At 40.9% G+C, this 27,802-nt stretch overlaps 1 protein-coding gene across 7 annotated transcripts in view; it reads right to left on the bottom strand.

Annotated features, from left to right (window-relative positions):
• The window catches only part of TPK1 (thiamin pyrophosphokinase 1), a 535,729-nt gene that overhangs the window by 185,106 nt on the left and 322,821 nt on the right, over positions 1–27,802 (bottom strand). For 5 of the 7 annotated variants that reach the window (XM_059728636.1, XM_059728637.1, XM_019483363.2 and 2 more), the window contains 2 exons: positions 24,442–24,537; positions 2,125–2,271 (listed from right to left, as the gene is read on the bottom strand). In XM_059728636.1, the coding sequence (XP_059584619.1) occupies positions 2,125–2,271; positions 24,442–24,537 (243 nt within the window). The remainder of the gene's footprint in view (positions 1–2,124; positions 2,272–24,441; positions 24,538–27,802) is intronic. The other 2 variants (XM_059728640.1, XM_059728639.1) reach the window with 2 other exon arrangements.

Here is a 27,802-nt window from a genome sequence, read left to right as displayed (position 1 = left end):
AAAAGGAAAAGGACACCATGTTAACAGATTCTTTATTTGTCTGTTGGTATCAATCTTTGGGCAGCATTTTTACATGGTCCCTCTGCTTCCCAATGGACATCTGCTTGTGTCTCACAGTCAGGCTAAACTCACAGATTAAAAGAAAGATTTGGGCAGCTCCCAAAGTCACTCTTGCACTGCATCTTTACACTTCATAGTTGGACATTTATTTTCTCTTCCAGGACTCTCTTTAGAGGACCTAACAGAAGAGCCAAGTCAGAGCTATAAGGAGGATGAACAAGTACCTCAAATCTATGGTTTTTTGTTTTCTATAGCCATACCAGAAATATTTAGGCATGCATTATTATGGAGAAGCAGTATTCTTTTTATCAGTGCTCCACAGCACCAGCTTTGAACAGCTGGCTTCAAACTGACTCAGTAATATTCTTTGTTTACAGTGGACTCCTATGCTTAAGTCTGTCACGTGGACATCATTAATTTCCCAGAAAGCCATTAAAAGAATTTCACTGCCATTCACTCCCTCTGTGACCACCCCCTTCTCCCCCCCTGCAAAAAACAAAAGAAACCAAACCAAACCCCACATCATAAAATACAACTTTTCCTAGGCACACTCAAAACGTGTAGCCATCATTTCTTTTAACCGTGCAGAGGGAATGTGAAATGGCAGAAAAATGAAGAGTTGTGGTCTTTCTGATGTCAATGTCCAAACAGAAAACACTAGACATTGATTATGCTTCTAGCCATACTTCTTACATTACAGTCACGGATATCTTATTATTTTTGACCATGCTTCATAAGCTATAAAAATAGATGCAAAGGAATTTTGTTCTAGTTATTAAGGGATTCATTTTTCCTTCAAAAACTCTCTAAAAACACAACCTTAACCCTGGCATTTTAAAATGCATTAAAAAAAGATGAGTTAAAAGAATATGAGAGTTAGGCTAAAAAAAGCTAACTTTTTTACATGTTAAACTGGGCATTTATAACCTTATTGAAATGCCTCAAAAAAGTTCGTACTAGCTTTCCCAAATGTCCCCTAAAATTAATTTACAGTGTCAGTAAAGTCCTGTGAGAAGAGATCATTCGCATACGAATCACTCCCTGCTTTCAGATTTTCTTGCAGTTATCCTTCAGCTCTGGCTTTCCCTCATTTTACTTCATTTCTAGCCTTTTAGGTTTGCAACCAAATAATCACAGTCATTCTTTGCCAAACTGGCAAATGAATCCAGCATCCTTTCTGTAGACAGAGTGCCTCATATTGAGATAATGCCGAATCTGCCCCTCTGGATTCAAACCTACAGTCTTATAGAACCTTATTAATGCCCTTCTCAGATTACATGGCACAGGGCTTTACCATCAAACTTGCCAGTGAATCTCACTTATTTTAACATAATAACCCTTATAAAACAAAATGGAGAAGTGCAGAGCAAATTATACTGCTGGAGGCCCAAATATCAGAAAAGATATTTCGAAAAAGAAATAATGAGTAGCTGCTAGAAGCAGCTCTCTGACTCTTAGATTTGCCTTTAAATTAAGTCTTAAAAGTAGAAGCTCTGCAATACATTGTATGTGTTATTTTCTGAATCAATAATTAGGACAACAAATCCAAACAGTGCAAAAAACCCAGCACATCTTCGAATGCCTTCCCTCACTAATCATATCTGGATTCTAATCATACTAAACTGCAGCACTTAGTCCATGTAAAAATTCTGCTTCACGTTCGTCAAGCCCTTGAAATTTTCCCCTTATGGCTCTCCCTCACTCCAATTTAATTTGCTGGAATTTACAAGTTCAAAGACATTTTCCACTAATAACCCCAACCCCAAAACTGAATACATTTTTGGCTCCCAAACAATGTTACTTTTTTAGTTTTCCAACCTGTTTTTAAAAACCGCTTCTTAGTGAGTTAACCCTTCTCTCTTCACAGAGGAAGGCACCACTCCTATAAAGGTACAATCATGATTTACCACTGAATTGTTAACGAAGGTATAAATTAAACTAAAACATTTAAATAAATCAATAGCCTGATCCTGCAGTACACAGAACACCCAGGCAGAGCAATGGAAGTTTTAAATGTGTCAGAACATTTATGTTGATTATGAGTTTGTGTTTAACATCACTTACAGGTTGAAGCAGGTAGATGAGGGAGCAGTCTTGGAGAACTATAACTGGAAAAGGAGTGATATTTGTTGCATGAAAAAGAGTCTCCACTGATGCCATGATTTGGTCAAAGCGTCCTCCAAGTCCGCCCAAAACCACAATGATATCAACCTAAAAAACAAAATTAAAAAAAAAATCCAGTTTAAAAAGGAACAGCCTAAAAGCCAGTTCTCTGTATAGCAAAAAAAGTAGAAGATAAGCCCTTTCCCCAGGTTAAAAACAAAAAAAAATTAGAATGGGTCCAGATCCTCAGAAGGTGTTTAGTCACCTAAATGGCTGGAAAAAAATTTCTTAGCAAGCTTGCCTGCCTATAGCTTTGGACAAATGTGGCTACAACCTATACCCCATGTCACCTAAATAACATTTAGGATCTGGGCTATAATGCTTTATTTTGGGGGGCTTACACTCTTAACAGTGTTCAGAGCAGGTGTATTATTGCAGGATTTGTCAACCTGTTTGCTTGAGACAGCTTTTATGGGCTAAAGTTATCACTATGCAAGTTATCTTAACTCCACTAACTTAGATGAATTCATCTGTCTGTACTGATGTATTCAATGACATCAACATTCAAACTTTCTGAGGAGCCCTCTATCTCATCTTAGTGGCTTGCATTGTAAGTGCCAGAGCAAAAGGAACTTTTGAAGCCACTTGCTCTCTACTCCCATCCCAAAATACAGCTATAGATATTAACATATCATTCTAGGACCATCAAAAAATATGATTTACGTCTGAGAAAAACTGTATTTGCAAGATTCACAGACTTCTAAACCTCTGTAAATTCATGGTCAGTGTTTTTGTTTAATAATAGAGTTCATCATGCATTCACTTAGTGTTTTTCATCCAGAGAACTCAAAGTACTTTAGAAAATGCATGTATTATCCATACTGTATCGAAAAAGTGCAAGTGTGTCACCTTAATGAGCTGTACTTCATTCCATAGTAAGCAAGTGGCAGAGACAGGGAACTATATAGGTCACCTGTACAGGTCTCTAGCCTACAGGAAAACATTGCTCATAGCTTTCAGTCAGGACACTTGGGTTGTATTTTCAACTCTCTCACTAAACTTGCTGCATGATGGTAAGCAAGCCAACAACTTCTGGTACTTTAGTTAATCTACAAGTTTACCAGGAACACTTGCATGTCTTTGCAAAGAGCTTTCAGACCGTCATATCAAAGGTGTCATCGATGCGTAAAGTATGATTATTATTATTACCCAAATGTAGGTCAGTTAGACTCGGTAATTATTTTTTAAAAAGCTATTACCACGTAAGTCACGACTAGAGCTTTGCCACAATGCAGCTCTAAAGCTTTTACAGTCTGCTTTGACAATGGCCATCTGGTGAAGTTTCCAGCTTTATAGAGCTTTAGTCCACAGCCATGGTGAATACATGAGGTTTTACTCAACCCATGAGTCACATAATGATACTTTGTGTATCTGGAATGATGCATTAATAACATCAGCTTCTACTTTTATTACCAGGGCTAGGACTTTACGATTCTGTTGCATATTTGCTTGCATGCAAATTAAGCCCTTTTCCAGCTAGTCAAGAATAACACTCTCTTTTCTAATACCACCAGAAAAAAGTAGAGAGAAACTGCATCAGACAAAACTGAAACATTTAGGTTAGCTGTAAAATACTGAAAGGAAAATATTTCAGACACCTGTAATGAAGAAGTGAACAGTTTTTCCATGCTGATAAAATCATACACATCTAAGATATAACCAGCAGGTTTTCCTCTAATGTCCTTGCTTTTCTAATTTGCCTTTTATTTAATAAGTTCAAAAGAGTAGGTCTCTGGCTGAATCAACAGAGTTTACTCTTACTTTATTTAAAGATTGAACAAGCTCCTCCTAATCACTGTCAGTATGAAGGCCCCACAACCACTACAGACAGTACGTGAATGGACTGCTATGTTCACATAGAGCCCCAATAACATCAAGGAGGCTCTGCCAGGACCCAGCAGTCTACATCAATAATACTTTCCATTGGTTATAGGGCTGGAGCCTTAATTAGCCCCAAAGATCCAATTTTCAGAGAACTGAGCAACTGCTCTATCATATTATGATCTGGGGTTTCATACCATATGTGATCTCTGAAGGATTCCTTGGTTTCTTTCGGCTTTGATGTTTTTTGATATTTTAATTACATTGAAAGGACATGTACTTCACTCCAACTTGTTGGGCTGAAATGTGGCACTTGGAATATTCCACTTCGCAATATCTAATGCACAATACTTCGGGTTGGGTATTTGACTATTTTTCCTTACTACATTTTCTCTTCACTGTTTGGGGCCAAATTCTACTCCCTGATATGAATGCAAAATTTAATTCTCACCAAAAGCACAAGGCCTATTGCAACCAGAGAAGTCCCCACTGAAAGTATAATTTTGTGACACTGGTATCATTTTACTGGTTGAAAAAAAAATTTATTAAAAAAATGAGCTCCCCACTAATCCACATAAATGGTCCAAGATACTATCCTGTTTCTAGTATTGACTGCAGTGTTTTGAGAGATTGCTCCACACAACTATGGTATATATACAGTTTTTAAAACCTCTTTAGTTCTACTGCAGTGTGGTAAAGATCACAAGGATAGCCTGCTGAGGAGGAAGTTATAAAACAGCAGGTGTTGGTGAGAAGGCTTGCCTTCTTTTTAAACTACTTGTGAATCCTCTATTCAGGAACTATATGGATGTATGAAAGTGTGTAACAGAACAATGATGGTTAGCAAGTGAAGCCAGCATCCTCATCACAAGATCAGTTGTTTTTTTCATTATAGGCACCCCTACCTTTCACAAAAGTGCTTTGACAGCAGTGACACAGAGATGTAGAATTTATAAAGGCTGCATCTGAAGCCCTAGGTGTTGATACAAACATTTAAATAAACAGACTCAACAAAAGCCTCAATGGCCATCACATCCTGAAACTACCATAACCTGTATCACAAAGTAAAAAGCATGAATCAGCCAAACAATTAATTCCTTGCTTGATTTTACTGTCTTTTTCAGCCACCAAACATGAATATACCTTGCTGTGCCCTGAAACCCAGTTACCCACTCACAAAAATCCAGTCTATTTCAGACAATAAGAGAAAAAGACTTAGTTTGCAAGTTCAGGACCCTTATACATGCACATATTTTTAAACCAGAAGGAACTATAAACTCATCTAGTCTGAGCACTTGTAATAACAGAGGCCACAGATTTTCATCCGATTACCTCAATAATCATCCAAACAATTCACCAAATATTTTGTTAAAGCAAATCTTCTAGGAAAGCATTCCGTCTTCCCTTTCTCTTAAATGCCCTGTCACCAGCCCCTTGGCTATTATTTGTTTTCAGATACTGCCATTCATTCAGGGAAACTAAAACAAAAAATATCTTTCAAAGCTTAAATACTTGGAAATTACAGCCATTTAGTAACTGTATGTAGACATGATGGATCATAATGCTCATGTGTGCACATCACACTCTCTGTGACCTATTCACTGTGTAGCATTTTTAAGAGGTATGATGCATTCATGGTCAGAGTGCTAGGGTCTAAATACTGATTTAGCCATTTTTAAACAATGGGCTCTGAAATTATTTTCAGAGTAACTAGCAGAATGCAAAACAATAATTTAAGAGAATAAGTAACAGAACATTTTGCACAGACTGTTCATAGATATTTGGATTTCTTCCCCCATCCTTTGAAATACTCCATTTAGAACTTGTAGTAACCATACAGACCATCGGCTGCTAGGGTGTCATAAAAGTCACTTAGTTTTCACTGCTTTTCTTTTTTGAGAATATTCAAATGGGCAATTTATTTTAAATTGCGTATAGGCTTGTTAATTGAAATATTCCCATGTACAGTTTGGTCCAGATCACATTCCTCTTTCTTGCATGGAGAGATTCATTACTTACATGTTGTTTACCATGTAACTGAGAAATATGTGCCTAAGAAACAAGTAGATGGGAGGAAAAGCTCAAATGCTTTATGAAGCAGGGTGAAACTCATCTAGTTTCCATAGATTCATAGATGTTAGGGTCAGAAGGGATCTCAGTAGGGCATCGAGTCTGACCCCCTGCTCTGGGCAGGAAAGAGCGCTGGGGTCAGACAACCCCAGCTAGGTGCTTGTCCAGTCTCCTCTTGAAGACCCCCAGGGTAGGGGAGAGCACCACCTCCCTTGGAAGCCCGTTCCAGAGGTTATTTTAACATTCCTATACAGTGTCCACCACAGTGGTACCTGCCTGCCAAAGTCTCCAAAATTTAACATTCTCACAGCCCTGTATACATTTGACACTTGCTCTACATCCTCTATTCAATGATCCTGCCTTGAGCAGAGGGTTGGATTAGATGACCTCCTAAGGTCCCTTCTACTTGCCTATGAACACCTTCACAGTCACTCCCAAGCTGAATGTTTTGCAGCATTCTATATGGTCACATCCAAGGTACCAGATATCACCTCACATTTGTCCCTGACATTTCCTAATTTTCCAGTCACACATCCAGCATATAGGACTGTGGTGCATTCAGTCAACTGATGCTACCCAAGATAAGCGATGGGGGGACACACATGGAATTTGCAAAATCAGACACTTTAACAACCAGATGCTTGAACTTCATTTTATATTTTGAAAAGTGATTAGACAAATGGCATTGTAAGTGCTATGTCTATCATATCAAATGTGCACAATTTACAAGGCAAAAAATTCTCAACAACCAACCTTGCACGTTCAGGATAGGTACTGAAAATCCAGATGGGTTCTTATTGGTTCATACATCAGTGACAATACTAGGAAATGCTAGACTGGCATGAATATAGTTGACAAGTACAGCTTATTCTCCAATGGATACATTAACTCTTCTCTGCTGGTCAGCCATTTTAAAAAATGTAATAATTATTTTGTGAATGATGTAATGATTTATTAATATTCCAGAAATGAGTCCCAGTATGTGCTTACATTGATATTCTTGCAACATGTGTTTGGCCTCACAGCTAGAATGCCTACATAAAAATGCATGGCATTCATTTCTTACTAAAACGATATGCACGATCACACAAACATCTGAACTTCGCTGAGGCGCAATCCTCTTATCTTTCCTTATTGCTCTAGCCATCTGACTCTTTATGGGAACAAGAGTACTCCAATGATAGCTGTTACCCTGTCTCTGCACCTCAGATGATAGCCTTCAATCAATTTCACTGTCACCTCACTGATTCTATTAATCTTTACATGATAATGTTCCAGGTGAATTGCCAGCTGCTTCACAAAGTATTTCTCTCTTAGACTGATTCCCTCATTTTTTTCTTATACTATTCCCCCCCCCCCAATCTGAGGCCCCTTTTATTATTTTAAAATACAAAGATTTAAGTAGTTGTGCTAAACATGCCAGTTTGATTATGTCAGGCTGCTTAAACAGGGCAAAAATATGTAATGATGAGATACAGAATGCAAGCATGGAATTATCACTGGACTAGAAATTTGGGAGTCAGGATTTGCTTTTTTATTCTTGATACTCCCATTAACTCCTTCTGTGGTCTTGTGTAAAATTCTTTGGATAAGATGGCAAGACAGGGTGACAAATGTGGAGCTGTTAAATTGTGCAGGTATGTCATTCATGGGAACGCTGATTAGTAAGAAAAGACTCAAGCGGCTTGGTCATGTCAAGTGAATGCTGGATCACAGGATCCTGAAGAATGTGCTGTATTCTGAAGCTCAAAAGCATCTAGAACAAGAGGCAGACTGCTGCATAGATTTCAGGATGTTAGCAAAGATGACTTAGCATCCTTAGGAATCTCTGTGGATGATTGGGAAAGGAGTGCAGAATGCCACTCTGGTTGGAGGAGTCACCTTGCAGACGGTGCAAGGTGCTGTGAGGCAGACTGGATCAAGTTTTGTAGTGACTGGCATCAGAGGAGGAAAGAATCTTCCACTCAGATTCAGAGCACTGCTAGAGCATGGGTGTGCCCTACCTGTGGGCGGGACTGTCACTTGTGCATCGGACTCAACAGACATCAAAGAACTCATTGGCGCGTACACCATGCTTTGTAAAGAATGATGGTGCTAATCGAAGACTTGAGCCGGTCAATCTGATTTCCATACTTCATTTTCTCTACTGTTAAATATGTGAGAATATATATTTTACTTGAAAGAAATGCGTCAAACATCATGACTCAATTCCTGACAGCCTTTGATTGAAGGCTCGACAGAACAGAAGGGCAGTCTGTACCAGAAGTGGTGCATTGGATTCTAGTTCAGGCCTTGACTGTGTCACAGACTTCCTGTGTGACTTTGGACAAGTGACTTAAGCTCTCTGAGATTCAGTTCTCCATCTATAAGATGGTGGATAATATTAATAATTTTTGGAATATGGCCTGCATGATAAAGGAAATCAGAGTAGATGATCAAGATAATCTGCTTTGCTTCAAGTTCTATGGATGAAGGCCAATAATTACTACCACTACTCTGCCTTGCACTTTGTCAGTGGAAAAATGGACGCTAACCCATTACTATGTTCCACGTATACTTTATTCTGCATCAGCAGACAGGGACTGGGCTAGATAATCTCATGCAGTCTCTTCCAGACCTACATTTCTACAATTACAAACGATTTATTAAACTAGTACATGAGCCCTTGCCCTGCTGCTGCCTGTACTGTAATTATTTTTGATACACAAATGTTAGCTTCCAGAACTGTTAATTTGGCACATTTAATGAGCATTGCATTTATTTAAAGTAGTAGATATATGAGTCTAAATGCAAAGGTTCAGACCTGGATACTAAAGAAAATTAGTCATTCAGATTTAATGCAGAGTCAGGCTGTTCAATAATGGTTTCAACTTGCTTAAATTTATCAGTCATGGCCAAATCACACAAATATGCTATGTGAATTTGCAAAGAAATTAAATGATAATCAAGAAGGTTATTTTAACATTCCTTAGTTGATATCCATGATGATTGTGCAATGTTTGCATTCATTGAGAAAATTGTGCTTGGCTTTGTACAGAGATTTTGAAACAATCTCTGCCCCACAGATTTAACAATCAATTATCAATCATGAGCTCAATGAAAAACAATTCTAAATTTTAAAATAATCTATCCTCAGTGAATACTTTCAGCCTTATATTTCATTGAAATAATCTCTTGTAGATGTCTTGATATCACAGTGATTGGTTACAGGAAGCCAAGTTGCCTAAACCAAAGGCCATCTTTCTATTGTGTCTTCAGCTGAGTATGAATCAAGCTCAACATGATTTTATGAATTGTTTTCAACTTAAAACACTACACTTAAACCTAAATAGGATTTCCTCTAGAACATACTAAGTCCTAATCAAACCTTTATGCTTGTTGGGCATCTGCCAGTTTTTGGGGTTTTTTTTTTAAAGGAGTGCAAGACCTCCAGTGAAATCAACCACACCAAATCCAACGAAGCAAAACAGTATTTGCAGGGAAAAATTTAACTGAGATTATGAAAAAGCTTCCATTCAACTTCTAGAGACCTGGCCTATACTGCACTGAGGCCTGAACTGAATAATGAAATTCTCTGGTCTGATAGTTTGATTCTCTAATTTGAAGATAGAGGGCCCTGAGAAGACTGGAAAGGAAAAAGAATGGATCAAGTATGAGTAAAAACAAATGATCTGACAAAGGCAGTAATAGTGGAGTAAGTTTTAATAGGCCTGTAAAATATAACCTCAGCCACTGGTGAAATGCACAATGAGCAACCAGAGATTATGCCACAGGCCTGAAGCTTTATTCATTCATTACTAGCAATGGCTGCAATGAAAAACAAAGGACGTGAACAATTCTTGACAGCTTGTGGAACTATCCTGTTGGGGGTTCCCACTACCAGCCAGCTTTAAAAATTTATCCCTGACCAATGAGTCATAACTAAATGAAGGCCTGTATTAGTGAAAAGGAATAATGACTGTGCTTTCTGATGGAAAAGACCAGAGAAATGAGCTGTTACACACTGTCAAAGAAATGGAAGCTATGGAAACAGAGCAGGCAAACATATAGTGATGATTTTTAGTCACATCGGTCTGCTGATTACTTATGAGTTGTAGTAGGGTGAGGGGAAAAAGCTGTGTTGCTATTTTGGATGATGTATGTTTTTGTAACACAAGTACCACAGACTTTTGGATCACAAGTTCAATGACTAAATGCATAAAATAGGTGACAGCATTGTTAATGCTGCTACCCATTTTATGGATTTGCTCATTGAACTGTGATCCAAAAATCTTTATACCAAAGCTCTGGGCTCAACAATCTCCCCTTTAAACCATGGTGATATTTGAGTTACAAAAACATATATCATCCGAAGCAGCAATAGAGCTCCTTCCCCTCACCCTACTACAGCTCATAAATAATAAACAGATTAATGTAAATAAAAATCATCACTTTCCACTTCACAGAAAGCCTGTCTCCCCTTCCTCAGGGCTCTACAAGGGCTTGCTCAATCAGGCATGTTTTGCAACATGTCCTGAAGGTTAGCAAATTAACACCGTTTTAGCCAGAAGAGAGTGTAACTAGGGAAAGGAGCGCTTCACTGAGAATTCTCTGCTGGCACCCCTGCAGAATTCATATCCGCAGATCCAGGTCAATGCCAGCAGATTACAACTGCAACCATTTGGCGGAGGTAAAAAAGGTTTTCACACAGGAACATTTCAGAATAGCAAGGACTTCTTAAAGCACTGCTTCTGACCTGAACTTTACTATCTAGGTTACAGACCACAACACAGGTCCCAGGGCATTAGATCTAAAGAGAATGTGTGTCTTTTCACACCTCCCTTCATCTCAGACAGTTCCCATTCAATTTCACAATCCAGTTCAAAATAGATCACCCTTTAAATTTCTTCCCAAAAGGAACATCATCTTTTGACCTGCCTGTTTGTTTCAAGGTTGGCTCTCTTGTTTTCCTATCTCAACTGAAACCATCTCCTCTTGCCTCTTAATTTCTGCTCAAATGCACATTTTTGCTGCATTCTTGGATGGCTACTAAATCTGGATTATTTTTGGCCAGAGAGAATCTTGCCAGGAATGAGGGCACCCAGAGACCTCTAGACATACAAAAAAACTAGGACTCTTGGTTCCAAAAGGATACCTTTTATTAGACCAACTGGAAAATGGCAAGAAAACTGTCCTTTTCTGCAAGCTTTTGGGCTCAAAGTCCCTTCGTCAGGCTCTGGAAAAAGTGTAGATGGTATAAGATGGTAAAAAGTCCCCATAGGTAGGAAATAAACTTCATTTTTGCACAGAGGGAGCTGAAGATGGAAGGCTGTCCCTCTGGGTCCATGAGACCTCTAGGCATTTATATCTAGATGAGGGAAAGCCAACTCAAAGCCTAGGGCTGGTTGAAATTATTTTGTCAATGTACTTTTGAGGAACAAGAACTTAAAGAAACAAGGACATGCCAGAATTATGTTCACTTTGGTATGTTAAAGGAAAAACTCTTTCATATAAAATTTAGGGAAAAATTAAACTAAATTTTCCTCCAAGAACTGACATTTTTCAAATGTATCCTTATGACCTCAATCATAGCAATGCTGTCCTGGAAAGTCCCAGGCCTTTTTTTGTATTCGTAACTCTATGACTATATTTTAGCTCTTTAAACATTTAAGGATGACATTTGTCAAACAGGCACTATAAATAATGATGTTGCATGCTATTGTAATGTAGTTCTCTTACAGTGCCTTTCTGATGGGGTAGGAGGCATTTTATACCTTCCTGGGAAGAGGCAGCAGTTCAACTATTTAAAAAGTTTAGACACATATTGAACCCAAACCTAAAAGATCCTACAGATAGATCCCAAGGGTACACTATTATCTGCAACTAGTCTGGGCATTAATCTTCATGATGAACAAGGGCATAATAGCTTGTCCTATTAGCCTCAAGGGAGACATAGAAGGCTGAAATCAAAGGCAGAAGATCCCCTCCATTTCTTACATGCCCAATATTGCTTCTGAGCACTCCCACTGCCCATCTAAGCAATTAGGCTTACATACATAACGGAAGGTTTGCAGGAATAAGCCCTGAGGCTGGAGATATTCCAACAATAAGGAAACCAAGTAGGATCTTATTAGGTTCCAGTCTTTTCTTTCTAGGTGAAAGAGCATAATTTAAAGCAATGCATCTTCCTTGTACTTGAGCTAAGAATAACCTGCATTATGAATTACAGAGTCTATACTTTCTTTTTTTTGGCCATTGGCATAGATATGATTTTGTCCATTCACTCAAAATGAAGTGTGTCAGAATTTCTTTATAGCTTTTCAAGTGCTTCCAGATCAGCAATTTTATGCCTACATTCCACTTGCTCACGTACCAACATGTAGTTCTTTAATACATATGGAATGGGACTGTAATAGTTTATTTAGGTGAGGTGGGAAGAGGTTCATTCCTCCTGCCGCTCAATTTAAGGTGACAGTGGGAGTGTCTACACAAGATACTTTGGCAATGTATCATCTAAAAATAAGTATGTGCCACCAAGACTGCACAGTACTGGCAGGTACTGAGCAGTCATTTAGTACTTGCAAAGTCATTTAGTGCTTGCTAAAGCAAGTAGTAAATGACTGTACAGTACCTAATGCATAGTCAGGGGCACATGTAAATGCGCCCACACACAACTTAAAATATAGTCAATTAGGAAAAAACAGAGATTACAATGAAGTATCAAGTCTTTCTACTAAACTTTCACCACAACCACCTCCATTCTTTTCACATTCAGACTTTTCTCCTTTGCTTACAAAATCTACAAAACAAATTAACCAGTGAAAAAAGGAGAAACAGTGAAACAAAATATTCACCAAATATTCATTCAAATATTCACTGATCAGTCAGTCTCCTCCCTACCTCCCTGACAGAAGCATATTTTAAGCAATGTTTCTTTAACCAGGTAAAGAAAGTAACGGAAAAAGGGTTATTTTTTTATACCATCTTCATATACGCAGTGGCCAAATCACTGTAGTACTAATTTAGTGACAATAAAGTCCTTGTGAGTTCAGAGTTTTCCTTAGAGCAAGATTTTTTCAAAATCTTTAGGCACCTAAATATGCAGATGAGTGTCTAGTAGGATTTTTCCAAGCCACGTACACGCCATCCTTTATTCCCTGAAAAATCCAAACCTGGGGGGGAATGGGAATTGAATTCTAAATATTCCTTTTGAAATCTTTGCCATTTTAATTTATATTTAAATATTTCTATCACTACTTACAACAATAACTTAAATCTGTCACCCCCCAAATACCATATATGGAAAAAGATTAACAGATTATCATTATGCAAAATTGGATTAAAAATGTTTATCATGTGTGCATTAGCTCAGTAATTTTCCAAAACCTGCAGCTGAGGTTTGAAACCTAGGTGCCTAAAATTCAGCTCCTAAATAAATGGCCACATTTTCAAAAGTAAACAAGCAGCACAATCTATTCTCTTCAGCACATAGCCATACATTCTCTCCAATAATGGAGAGAACTGGGAGAATTAGTTGGTAACCTAATTTGGAATTTAAATTAGCAAATTTCTTGGGCAACATAGCCACAAATCATAGCCCTGATAAAGAACTTGGAATCCACTTCCAAGAAATGGAATACTACTTCAGTACTACTACTTCAATTAGTAGTATTGATATTATCAATTATTAGTATTAATAATAGCAATATTAGCAACAATGATAATAATAAATGCCCACAAAGCAATGTCCACGCATTATTATAGTGAAGATTCTTAAGCAATGCAGTTCATCTCTGTGCCCATGACTATATTGCACTGGAATTTGAAGACAGATATGATCTCTCTTTCTTATGAGATTACAATGTTTCTCTCTGTCACTCTGAGACAAAAAGCCCCAAGTCTCTCCATTAATGGAAGTCATATATGGTCATGCGAACTTTCAAGATTAGAAGTTCCAGGGAGTAAAGGAACTTGGCAATGAATCTTCCTTGGGAGAAACCCTATTATAATTCTCCTCTGGCAAGTACGGATTAGATATTGTAGCTTCTAAAAGTGTAGTGATTTCATTCAGAACTACTGTAGTGTCAGTTATGACATGAGACCTGTCTTTTTGTCATCTGAAGCAAATGTCTGCTACTTTCTTAAGAGGAGCACTGGAGGCTAGGATACAAGGGTTTCTTTATAATGATCAACTAGGGCCAAACTGGTCAATGTAACTGGTATTCCAGTTGCAAGCCATGCGTAATCACAAAGGAATACACCATATGGGCATGTCCAGATGAGCCTGCATGTGTGGTCTGAAGTGCCGCAAACTGCATATGCTATACATGCAGGCATTTGCCATGCTGCTAATTTGCAGCATGGTAGGTTTTTTTCATAAAAAACAGGGCAATGCATGCGCTGCCCAAAACTAGTCTGGCTGGCCAGAGCCATGCTCTGGCTGCTGGTCAGGCTCTGCGGGCCGGATTGCCGCCCCTGGAGCCCTGGAAAACCCCCAGGACTCCAGGTAAAGCTGCTGGGGATAGCCCAGGTGCTGGCCCCAGCCTCACTACCCCACCCAGGGCAACTTGCTGCACACCAGAGTGCACATGCACAAGTGTTCCCTAGGGACAAATAACAGTCGCACAACTATATGACGCTGCTGTCTGTCCCTGGGGAAATGCATGTGCACACTTGTCTAGACACACCCTATAGGTCTGATTCTCCTATAGCATTAGTATCTATAGCAAAGCCAATCCATTCCCAGTGGTACAAAAATCAATGTAAGAGGAAAATCAAACTCATTCCCACCAGTGGTTCAGTGGAACACCAACAAACATGTGAGCACACCTTTATGTGTCTTACATGAGGACTTACTCCAGTGGCAGGTCATTAATCCCTTCTGCAAGGTGCTGACTTGCAAATAGTGCTGAACGCATTCAGTTTACGTTGGTTATAAGAAGAAATGAGGTCACTACAACTTTCAGGATCAGGCACTAAGCTGACAGCACTTCAGATTCTACTATCCAATCAGGAAAGGTTTACTAAGAAAACTTGCTACCAACAAATGGAATGGCTTCCAATACTGTCCTGAAAACAGAGTCAAAGGAGCTTTAGTTTTTTAATCGAATTTACAGTTTTAAAGGGAATTCTTATAATTAGTGGTTGTTTTTAACTGTTATTTTCATCTAGAAGGAACAGATTGTTCTTTCTTTAACTGTTTCATCTAAAGTACTGTTTAGTCCTCAAACTGAGCTCTGGGACCTTTCATTTAACTTTAGTATCTTTTTTCTTAAAAGAGGATATAACAGATCTTTGCTCATATGGGCTAAATATATAAGAAAATGAATCCATTGGAGATTCTCCTGCCTCTTAAGTTTTAATGGTAGTGTGTTCAAATTAATAAAAGCGATGTGCCAATATGGAAAAGTAAGGGAAAAATTCACAAAACACCATTAAAGTTACTGATAAAGTAGCACTTCCATTTAAGAACCACATTTTTCAAAGACATAGCAGCTCAACAGCTCTCTTGTATGTGGGGTATGGCACAAGTCTGCATCTTAACCTTTTTCTTTTGTCATGCTACAGAATGTGTACATTAAATCAGCTGCTTTTCTAGGGAAGCGAAATTGTATTTTGTTTTGTTTCTTTGGAGCAGTATTATTTTGAAGAGCCTGATAAAAAGTGAATGAATTGATGTTGATGTACCACCTTCATCTCTTTATCATCAGGTTTCACCTAGTATGGTAGGCACTGTCAGGTTTAGCCACCATAAAAGTAGAGACCTTGAAAGAAAACCAAGGGTGCTATATGAAGTGGCATTCATGATACAACAGTTAAGGACTCTTTCCTTTGAGTCAGTACAGAATCTATGCTCCAGTGTGGTAAACATATGAGCACCTATTGTCTCAGACTCTGAATGAAATACAAAACCAAGGCCAGAGCGGGCACTGTCATAGAATCATAGAAAATAAGGGCTGGAAGGGACCTCGAATGATCAGAGTCCAACCCCACTGCTCTGGGCAGGAATACTGCTGAGATCAAATGATCCTAGCAAGGTATCTGTCCAGTCTCCTCTTGAAAACTTCCAAGGTTGGGGATTGCACCTTCTCCTTGGGAAGTCTATTCCAGATTCTAGTCACCCTTACCGTAAAGAAATTCTCTCTTATATTGAACCTGAAACCGTCCTCTAACAGTTTATGGCCATTGCTTCTTGTCTTCCCCTGGGGTGCCCTAGTGAACAGGTTTTTTTTCCAGGTCCTGATATTCACCCCTTACAAACTTACAGACGGCCACCAAGTCCCGCCTCAGTCTTCTCTTCCCCAGGCTAAACAGTCCCAGATCCCTTAGTCTTTCCTCATAAAGTTTGTCCTCAGGCCCTTAATCATTCTTGTGGTCCCTTCTCTGGACCCTTTCAAGATTCTCCATGTCTTTTTTGAAGTGTGGCGCCCAGAACTGGATGCAGAACTCTAGTTGGGGTCTCAGCAGCTCCAAGTAGAGAGGAAGTATCACTTCCTTAGACTTACTTGTGATACATTGCCTAATGCATCCCAGTATGCTATTAACTCTATTGACTACAGTGTTGCACTGGTGGCTCATGATCATCCTGTGATCAACCATAAACTTGAGGTCCCTTTCAGTCATTATGCTGGCCAGGACACCTCCTCCGAACCTATATTCATGTCGCTGGTTATTTCTGCCCAGATAAAGCACTCTGCATGTATCCTTACTGAACTGCATCTGGTTCTGCTCCGTCCATCTTTCCAGCTTGTCCAGGTACTCCTGGATCCTCATCCTATTCCCTAGCGTGACTGCTGTTCCCCATAGCTTAGTATCATCCACAAACTTGGCCAGCATGCTTTCCACATCCTCATCTAAATTGCTAATAAAGATGCTGAACAGCACGGGTCCAAGAACTGAACCCTGTGGGACACCACTGGCCACCTCCTGCCAAGACAATACAGACCCATCCACTAACACTCTCTGGGTTCAACCCCTTAGCCAGTTCCCAACCCACCTGTCAGTGGATTCTGCCAGTCCACAATCCCCGTTTGTTGTTTTTTTATAAAAGTGTCATGGGAGACCATATTGAAGGCCTTTTTAAAATCCAAGTATATGACATCAACCGCATCTCCCACATCTAAACAGTTTGTTACCTGATCATAGGAGGCAGCGAGGTTGGTCAGACACAACATGCCCACAATGAAACCATGAAGATGACAAAGTAATAGATTTCATTTAACCTATTGAAAATGCAACTGCTACTTTCAACTGGAAAGAGTATTCTCTTTCCTTTCTGAAAGCTTATTTGTAAAAGAAGGCACTCAAAAAGGTAGCTGCGGGTGATGGACAGAATAGGTAGTTGGGGAATAATGTTGGACATAAGTAGGGTTTTTTTTAGTATAGAAAGAGAAACAGACCAGACTATCAAACTTGGTGAGAAAAACATGTTGAAAGACACCAAAAGCTGTATGGAATTTGAATGCATGATATTTCTATGGTCCTGAATTTCCTGGATGCATCTGAGTCCCATGTAAGAGGTGAGAGTGCTTTGGTTTCGCAGTAAACAGCTTTAAACATGCTATTGATGCTGTCTCTTGGAAAATCTTACAAGCCCAATGCCAGAAACAGGAAGAATGACAATGCAAAAGAGAGAGAGAAACTAATTCTAAGTGGCAAGGTTAAGTTTGCATGAAGAAAGGTCACTGACCCAATTTTCCCTTCAGTTAATGTTAATATCAAGTAGTTCAGTTGAGTTGCTCATGAGTTATTTTAGGCAGGTGTGCCGCCCACTGGATAGTACTCTGACAACTGAGTTCAACCTAAGCTCTATACGCCTCTGTTTTCCACTTGTAAAATAGGTATAATGATACTGGACTCTTTTGTAAAATCATCTGTCATCTACTCGTGGAAAGTAAGAAGCAGGTATTATTATTTTAAGTGAATAAGACCTTCCTAAATTGGAACGGCATCTTGAAGTTTTGTTTATTATGTGACAAGAAATAGGGAGAACCTGTCTGGAGAACCCAGAAGTACTTCTGGCCCACTTCCGGGTTCGCCGACGAGCATGAGGGGGACTTCCTTGCGCTCCTGTGGGATGCTCCATCTGCCCCACAATCTCAGCATTCACAAGCCACACCTGGTACCTCGAGGTGTATAGAAAAAACATAAAAAGCTGTGTCTATGGCCGAATCACTGATTCTCTGAATCAGAATCAAACCTTCAGATTCAGTTTCAGATTCAGCCAAATCGAATTGAGACAGTGACCCGAATCAGCAAATCAAATCAGTCTCCTGAATCAGGCTGAATCCAAATTGAATACTGCCTGCTTCGCACACCCATGCCATCTTCCTAAGAAAGCTGGGTTTCAATGAGTATTAGATACAATAATATATTGGGCCAGAGAAGAATAATTCTAAATATGTATACTTAAAAATATTTAAATGAAGGAAAAAAACTTCAAATATTCATATGAAAGAGGGCTTCCCAGTTCAAGTGTTAAGTAGAATATGCACACACAAAGACTGGACGGATCCTAAACAGTACAAAGCAGTGATTTTCAACCTTTTTGGACTTGAGGCACTCCTCATTGGACACAAGGCACCCCTCACTGGATTTGAGACATCCCTCCATAACTTTTGTGAATTGAGTGGGATCCAATTTCAAAAACTAATTTTATATTACAGTGCTTACCTATTTGCTGAGGGGCTAGGCAGTGGTGGTGGTGGATCAATCAGGCAGGGACAAGACTGCATTTATTTGCTTAGTTTAACTGCTTATCTCCTCACACCTTGAGGCACATTTCAAAGGATCTGGTGGCATGTGGTACCCTGGTGGCACACAGCACATGGTTGAGAATCACTGGTCTAGAGACAGCTCATCAGGAGGGAGAATTTTCCTGCCATGGAGGTGTGTCGCACACCTGCTAAGCAGGTAGACAGCTATGAGCTACAAGAAAGATGTAAAACAGTGAAAGAGATCTGATGGCCTGGATGCTGGCAGCTCACAATGTTTAGGTATCAAATTCTGTATGGCTTTACCTCACCTCTCCATCCATCCATGTAATCTAATTTAAAAACCAGTAGGACTGCAGAAGCATTAAATTAGGGCAACATATGGTTCTGGAATGTTAGTAGTATAGTCTTGGTTACTGCCCTCAAATGTACCAAAGCCCCTAATTATAAATATACACAACAATGATCCAGACATTACAAAACTACACTCTGATATTCTATTGTGCATGATGTAGCTACAGATACATGGTGCAGCACCAGGTTATACACCAAGAATAAATGCCTCAGAAATATAAGATGTCGTTTTGAGCCCTCACACGAGCTTTTCCTTGACGGTTTAGGGAAAAGTAATCACGTACGTTTAGCAAGAGATACTCTGAGAAAATTAACAAAAATTTCCCCTCTCAAATCTGCACGGTGAATTGCAACTGATAGTTTACCTTCCCTACAGGCAAAGACCTTGCACTGACAGTGAGAAACAAATAAACGTAGTCTATTCCCAAGCCAATCAAGGAACATCTCTGTCAGAGATCCAGACTCCTCATTGCTTCATTTTGCTCAGACAGAATATGCCATAGCTGACTGCAGGCATGTAGTATATACATTGAGTGCAACTTATTTCCTAGGTTTATATCACTGAGTACCAAAATAGACAACGAATGAAAGACAAGCTTGCAAGTCCAATATATGTTGAGCATAATGAATGGAAGATGCTTTCATTGTATTGTAATTTTAACATGGGCCCACAGAAAAAGCAGGATTGTAGGGGCTTCCTGATATACTATTATTTGATAAATACAGTAATCCAGCTGGCATGTAAAAATGAACCCGCATATGTGATTTCAGCTCTGGAATCTGGAAAAAGACACTTATCGCACAGTCTTATGGCTCATCACCATATCCTCTTGGAGATCAAGCTGACTGTCATGATTAGCCTTTGCCACAGAATTAGATAAGCTGTTTTTCTTCTGAGGTGATAATTGCTTGAAGGGTATTTGGCTGTACTCAATAGGGTTTTAGCTGCATGGTTTTGGGGTTGTCTGACTCATCTTTGATCCTTTAAATTGCAAATCCTGCAATTTGTGTGCCTAAAGTTAGAAAATTATATATATATATAATTTAAAAGGGGCCAGTGTTTCAGAAGTACTAAGTACTTAGGCCTGTGCAAATAGGGAAGTATTCGATCCAGATTCGGCTGATTCGGAGGGCAGTGATTCAATTTGGAGATTCCGATCATTGTCCCAAATCGATTCGCCTGAGTTGGCTTTGGAAGATTTGGCTATTTGGATTGGCTGGGGAGAGCTTAAGGAGAAACCTCCATGGCTGCCCAGCACAGCCCCATCCCCCGCCCAGCCCCAGCCTAGTCCCAGCACTTGGACCCCCTCCCCCCCCAAACCCCTGCACTTACCGGCTGTAGCAGGGGTGATTGGGGCCTCCGGGTGCTCATGGCAGAGCCCCCCCCATGCAACGTGGGGCAGTAGGGACCGCCCCTTCCACCTGGCACCCACATAGCAACTGCCTCATGGCGTGGATGCAGCATGGCTTGGCAGGGTGCTGTGCACTGCCTGGGAGCTGGAGCTCCTGGGGCTGATCAGCAGTGCTGGGCTCTGGCTGACATGTGGATCCTCCTGACCTCCCAGACGGCGTGCCAACCTGTGCTGCACCCACGAAATGAGACAACTGCCACGTGGATGCCAAGCAGGGGTAGGGGTGATCCCCACTTACCCCCAATACTCTGTGCTGTGTGGGGGGGCTCTGCCACAAGTGTCCAGAGGCCACAGTCGCCACTGCTGCAGCCAGTGAGTGCAGGGCTTTTTTTTTTTTAAAGCTCCACACTCACCAGATGCAACAGCAGCAACTAGAGCCTCTGGGTGCTCATGGCAGAGCCCCCCCGTGCAGTGCGGGGCAGTGGGGGGAAGCGGGGATTGAAACCCTCCCCCCCACTTGGCACCTGTGCGGCAGCTATTGCATAGCGCAGGTGCAACACAGCTCAGCTCAGCAGGGCACCACGCACTGTCTGGGAGCTGGGGCAGCTGGGGCTGAGCAGTGCTGGGCTCCAGCCGACATGCAGCCACTCCAGCTCCCAGGCAGTGCGCCGCCCGAGCTCCCAGACAGCGTGTCGACCTGTGCTGCACCCATGCGATGAGACAACTGCCATGTGGATGCCAAGCAGGGGTAGGGCCCTGCCGAGCCACGTGGCACCCGCGCCATGGGGCAGCTGCTGCATGGGTGCCAAGCAGTGGGGGAGCAATCTGTGCTGTCCCCCACTGCCCCATGATGCATGAGCCTTTAGAGGCCCTGATCGTCACTGCCAGAGCCAGCGAGTGCAGGGTTTTTCTGTTTTTTTTTTTTTTTTTTTAAGTGCCAGGAGGCTGGGCTGGGCCAGACAGGGGACAGGGCTGGGCAAGGCAGCCATGGGGGCTTCTCCTGCAGCTCCTCCAGGTGTGCTTGCCTCTGCCCTGGAGGGAAGAGCCATGGGGGTTACGCCTTGCTGCAGCTTGCCGAGATGGCGTGGGGGGGGAGGGCACGATGCAAGTGTGGCTCACTCTGGGCAGTAGCAGGGCATAGCCCCTGCTCCCAGCACTGCTGCACCCACATCAGCACTTGGAGCAGGGGCTCTGCCCTGCCACTACTTGTCATCCAGAGTTGGGGGTGCGAGAGTGGCAGCATTGGGAGTGGGGGCTATGCCCTGCTGCCGCTTGCCCTGTTCTGCCTGGAGCGAGCCTCACCCACATCCTGTTCCCCCCGCCCCTTCTCCTAGTGCTGCCATGTCCACATCCTGTGCCCCTGTGCCCCCCTCCCTGAGTAGCGTGCCCCCCTGCCCCAGCGGGGCAGCTTGTCTCACGTCCAGCCCCAATCTGTCCCTCCCCCATGCCCCACTTCCCTCCCTGGTCCCCGAACTTTAACAGGCTTATCAGCTGTCTATTTAGTCTATGGCTGAATCTCCAAAGTGGCCAAATCTTTCCAAATCAATTCGGAAGCTTTGAATCGATTCGTAGCTTTTACGTGGTCTCCCGATTCGATTTGGATTCAGAGATTTGGTCCCCAAAGTGGGCCGAATCTCCTCCGAATCAAATCAGCTACCAAAGCTTCACACAGTCCTATTAAGTATTACTAAGTATCTCCCTCCTAACTGAAGTCAACAAGTACGAGGTAACTATAAATCAGAATCTAGACATCAACATAGGCAAAATGTATGTCTGCACTCTACAACTAGAAATAAGTTATAATTCTGACATTGAACAGAGGGGAACTTCAACCCTAACTGAAAGATTTAAATTTGTGATGCAAGTTTGGATATGACACGGGCATTAAATATAGGTGGACTGAAGCAATAGTTGGTTCCAGGAACTCCTTTATGGCAGAAAATGCAAAGGCTAAAAGGAAAATGTGTATTTTCAGTTAATCTGAAGAGATCAACAGATGGTATGTTAGATACTTTCTGGAACACATACTCTGAGTGAAAAATTGTTAGCTTTTAATAAATGTAATACATAGGCTTGAGAAAACTTGCCCTTTTCAGTTGTTGTATCCTCAGAAAAGCACCAGGTTAGTATTGAATTCAAAGTTGGTACCCTCAGTTGCCATTACATACAGCAGCACAACAATATAATTGAATAGAAGTAGTGTTGGGTATAGTGCTTTGGCATGCATTCTGAACAATTACTACAATTATACTTAGGCTAGTACTTCACAAAATGTCATCAAGGGTTTGCAGTGCAATATCCTTCACCCAGCTGAATAATGCCTTACATTAGTAACTGAAAGACTGAAAGGGAGATCAAGGCATTCAAAGATTTAAGGAGTCAGCTACTTGTTGTAGAAATGCATTTGTAAATGTCTTATTCCCATTGCTCTAACTTTGCATTTATAATTCATTTTCAAATCTCTTGCAGCATCCCTGTGAAAACCAATCTTTGAACAGCACCTTTACTCTAGCCCCTCTTCACTCAGGAACATAAGTACAGCAGAATCGGTTCCAAAGTTCTGGTTTCTATACTGTGATAGGGAGTCTGTATTTATGGCAAAGCAAGTAAAATGGGACACTGTTGGGAGATTCTTCAGCAGACTTTGAAATGGCCCATGGACATGCTTCTATTTCACAAGATTAAGGCATTTCTAAAGAGATTCTAAGCAAAACTGATGTACCATGTGTAAGGGACTGGTAGGGAGTGCAGGTGCCCCCCGTGGCAGGGCCGGTGCCCCCCCTGACAGCCAACACTGATACTGTCGGTAGGGCTGGTGCCCCCCTGATAGGGCCGCCGCCATCAGTGGTTTCTGCAGGTGCCCCGCCAGATTCAGGAGGCACCAGTCACTCATGGTACCATGTATATGCTTAGAGGTTAAGGAAATGAAGTGATCACTGACATTTCCTCTTCCTTGTCTCCAGCTGTAGGAGAAAGACTCACGGAAAAGTGGTTATCTTCAGGCCCATCCACTGCAGTGAAAAATTTTAGTGCCTCCTTCATTGCTTACCTTGTGAGGGAGAGAGGGAAGGCAAGAGATGGGTAGGCATTTCCTACTTTCCCTTTCTCTTTTGTGTTCCGCAGGTGGGTCGCCCTGCTGGCCTTTTCCCAAGCTGATTGCAGGTAAAGGTGACAGAACTTTCTTTAGCGATTAAGTGCTTTCGTATCTGATGCAACTGCTGTGTCACTGGAGAGGAGCCCCAGTATCTCCTCAGCACCAGTTCCTTTCCAGCTGCTTACGATAACCTCTTCTATCCAATGAATTCATCTATTTATCTCCCAGAGAAGACAACCAGGTGAGTTCTCCCAAACAAAAAAAAGTGAGAGAAAAGGCAGTGCACTCTCCATCTGGTTTTAGAAGAGAAGCAAGATCTAAACTCCTCTATGTCCCTCTTGGGGGAACCCTTTCTTTTTCTGCCAATAACCCCCTTTTCCCACATCCCTTTTATTTTAATAGGGACTTGCATAATGAGGTACTGCTCACCATGAGTATAAGTAGCAGAACAGTGTTCATTGCCTTCTTTACTCTTCTGTCTAAGAAAGGCAACATCCAGATGGCCCCAGTTTGAAAACTTATTTACATGCCCAACTAGGATCCTTGACTTGAACACCAGGGCCAGCATCCAGCCACAAATCGCTTTTCAGCACTTCATTAACCCAAATCAATATAAACTGTCTTTCAAGGAAGCTGATGTTTGTTTGTCTAGCCACACTGCGTAATCTCACTTAGCAAGAGCATAGATATTTATTAGCTGTGCAGTAAAATATGGCAAAGATTCAGACTAGCTACAGTAAATAACCACTTCATTGCAGAGTACACTTGATGCAGAAACCTCAGTGTGCTGGGGAGTTATTACTACAGAACACAGATGAAGATCCACTGGATTTACCTGCAGGCCCTTTTCTTCTATCCTTGTCTGGAGGATCTGAAGGCACTTGGTAAAGTCAGTCAAATCTTGATCCAGGGTCTCTATGAGCTCACACCCCTAGTGGTAAGAATGGAAATGAGAAGGAAAATGTCAGTTCTCTCTCAATTTCATGAAGAATGTACGGTCTTCATAAATTTACCTACAGTAGACTTGCCCATAAGTCCTGGCATGAAGAGGCTGAGTCATAGTACACTTGACTTGAGTCTACCCGAGGCCAAAAAGCAATTAAGCTTAGCTAGGTAGGAAAAGTCTGACCAAATGCAAAAAACTGAAAACACTGTTGCCTACTTCCTCACACACTGCCCATGCCAAAGGCCAAAAAATTAAAAAAATTTAATGCAGACACTATTAGAGTGGCACTGGGTGTGCCAATAATCACACCTGAGACCAAGCACAATGCTGGTCATATCCTAGATACACACCATGGGGAAGGTATGTTATTTCTTTTTCCTTCCTTTGATGTGTGAGTCGAGTTGAGTAGGTGGTGTATACTCATGGTAGTGCTCTGCAGCATTGTTGAAAGCAGGGTCAACATGCTCAAAAAGACTATTTGTGGGTGTAGTTGAGTATGATCCTCGAGAGTCTTGCTATATTGGCATCTTTCTGAGGGATGAGAATAGCAAGCACTCAGCACTGTACAGGATCAGCGGTTGCCCTTGTCCTCTAGAGTGCTGTAATCATTACATTTCTGCTACATATTGAAACGTACATATAAATGTAAGGCCACAAAAACGTCACTTTCCTGGAACTAGTAAAGTGGTACAAGTTAATTTGCAGTGATTTAATAATCAAACCTCCTTACCCCCTGATAAGTTACAGAAGCGAGGACATGTTAAAATGGGGCAGGAGCAGCAGTTCAGATTTCTTAATTCAGAGCTAAAACAATTTCTAAGCCTTTGCCAAAGAGCTGAGTAAGGAAAACTGAAGTATGTCTACCATATAAAGTTGCCATTCAAAGAGGTTTCAAGGATACAAAACACCCATGCAAGATCATAAATTACAATAAAAACTATACTTGCTAGATTTAGAGGTTCCCTTACCTACCACTTCAAGGTCTCTCTATAGCCTTCCTGGCTCTATCACTGTCTGACTCATTTTGTACTTCTGCCATGTACTGTAGTGACTGAAAAGAAAATGAGGTTTTCGTTACTCATTACATACTTGTGTCTAAAATATGATGTATAAAATGTTGGTAAGACAAAAGAAAACAAAGCTTGATAAAATTTCCCCACCTCTTTGGTTTACAAGTCTACAAACTAGACTTTACTGGCACATCTTAAAAAAGATGTGCCTTACTGTTTCCATGTGCAAATAACAAAGCAGTGTCTTTTTTGACAGCTGATAGCATTCTAAATGTTTTTTTTCCAGGTAGCAACTGAAGTTAAAAGGGGCATATTATGCACAAACAGCTTCCTCCCGACACAGGAACCTGCTAAGGCGCTATTCCTACCAGAGTAGGAAGAACCTAGCATTGATGGCAGGCTTTTGGAAGACTGTGGGAACACAAGCCACTCAACTTTAACAGAGGTAGAGAGGGCTGCAATGAGTCTGTTGCTGATGGCATTACACTCAGTGCCACCAATACAAGTGTTATGCATGAAAGACTCCAATACCTGGATGAGATCTAAGTTTTCTACCACTCAAGGAAAATACGACTCCAGATGTTTTGATGGAGTATTACTTAAAGGAGGAAGTCCTTGACATTCTTAGTACTAGGTAACTTAAAAAAAAAAAAGCCATATATAACATTTAGCACTCAGGAGAATCACAGGAAGAGGTTGGACGATCAGGGAGTATCTGGATGATCAGGGACAATCTAGGGCACTGGTCTCCAACCTTCTTAAGTAGGAGACCACCTTTGGCATTTAAAAGCAACCCAAGATCTACCGTGTGCCACTGCCACCCCTCCCTCACCATGCCCAGCAGGTAAGGTTGCTATGTCTTTTAGTTGTGTGACAGGGTTGATTATGTAGTTTTAGTAATAGGTTAGATAAGAACTTTTTTGGGAAGGTTTGGATAAGACTAATCCAGGCTCAGGCAGAGGGCTGAACTAGATGACATTCAGAGGGCTCTTCTAGCCCCACTTTTCTAAGATTCTATGACATATAAAATATATTTAATACTATGGATTAATGAGGAAACACACAACTTCTGCAGAGAAGGGTGCTGTTCATTACCTCTAAAATTATTACTAACTAAGCAGAATAGAACTTTGTAGAGATACCCACATGAATTCCACTGATGCTATGGCACTTAAAGTGGATGGTGAGTGAATCCCTTGATAATCTCATAATAAATACATTCAGTTGATAAACCTAATTAGTCCCAGATGTTATTGTTATAAAAATGTTTTTAAGTTTATTTCTGCAACATGTTATTACTTTGTGTACCTACATTACATGGCACTACAGAATGCATCAAAGGATCCAAACATCACAAAGCTCTTTCCAAATCCCACACAATTCTTGGGAGCATTGCATTAAACATCTGAGTACAGTGCCATTTAAAAACTGAGGAAGTTCTACATGGCAAAGAATGCCCTGGAATTGATGTTTGGACTTGAATAATTCTGTCCTCTAAATTAAGCCACACTTCTGCACCAAAAAGCTTCCAGTTGGGATTCTCTTCAAAGCTTGTTTCTTCATCTGATGCCCACAATAGTGGGCGTATGGAGGAATTCATTTCCATTCACAAAATATAGACACTGGTGTTGTTGGGTCCCTGGAAGAGAAGTCTTCCTGTCAGATTGTTTTCTATCCAATTTGGAACCTTTAACCAACTGGTTTTCACAGGTTGGACCACCTCATTGATCCAGGCATAACATATGTTTGTCATCATACCTGATTCTTAGATTTTCTACTCTTAAAAATCATCTCTCTTTAGTCTCCCTCAAAAATGACTAAACTTTGGGGTGACCTTTTTACCTGAAGGGGCTTACTTAGTTTTATTCTCTCTCATACCGCAGGCTGTCTGACCTAACCAAAACAACTGTGGTCTCAGTTATCATCTCAAAGCATGTGTGCTGATTACAGAAAGTACATCATGCTGTCCAACATGATCAGCAATCTGTTTTTACTCTCAGGCTTTTGGACAATGAAGAGAAACTAAACAATTAGATAGAATAAGATGGGCACTCTTTAAAAGGGAAGTTACACCTCAAGTGAAGTCATGGGGCTTCATGAACCAAGAGCTGATGAACTGTGTGTGTAAATCTGTTTCATCTTTTGCAACCTTAGATTGGAAAATCACAAGACAAAACTCAAGGAGGTATTGCTCCAACCCTACAAAAGATTTTCATGGAGTTGATCATCTTTGTCAAAAA

Source organism: Alligator mississippiensis, chromosome 5 (genome assembly GCF_030867095.1).
Source record: "Alligator mississippiensis isolate rAllMis1 chromosome 5, rAllMis1, whole genome shotgun sequence".
Classification (NCBI taxonomy): Eukaryota; Metazoa; Chordata; order Crocodylia; family Alligatoridae; genus Alligator; species Alligator mississippiensis.
The sequence above is the reverse complement of the archived record's forward strand: the minus strand, read 5'-3'. Positions and strand labels throughout refer to the sequence as shown.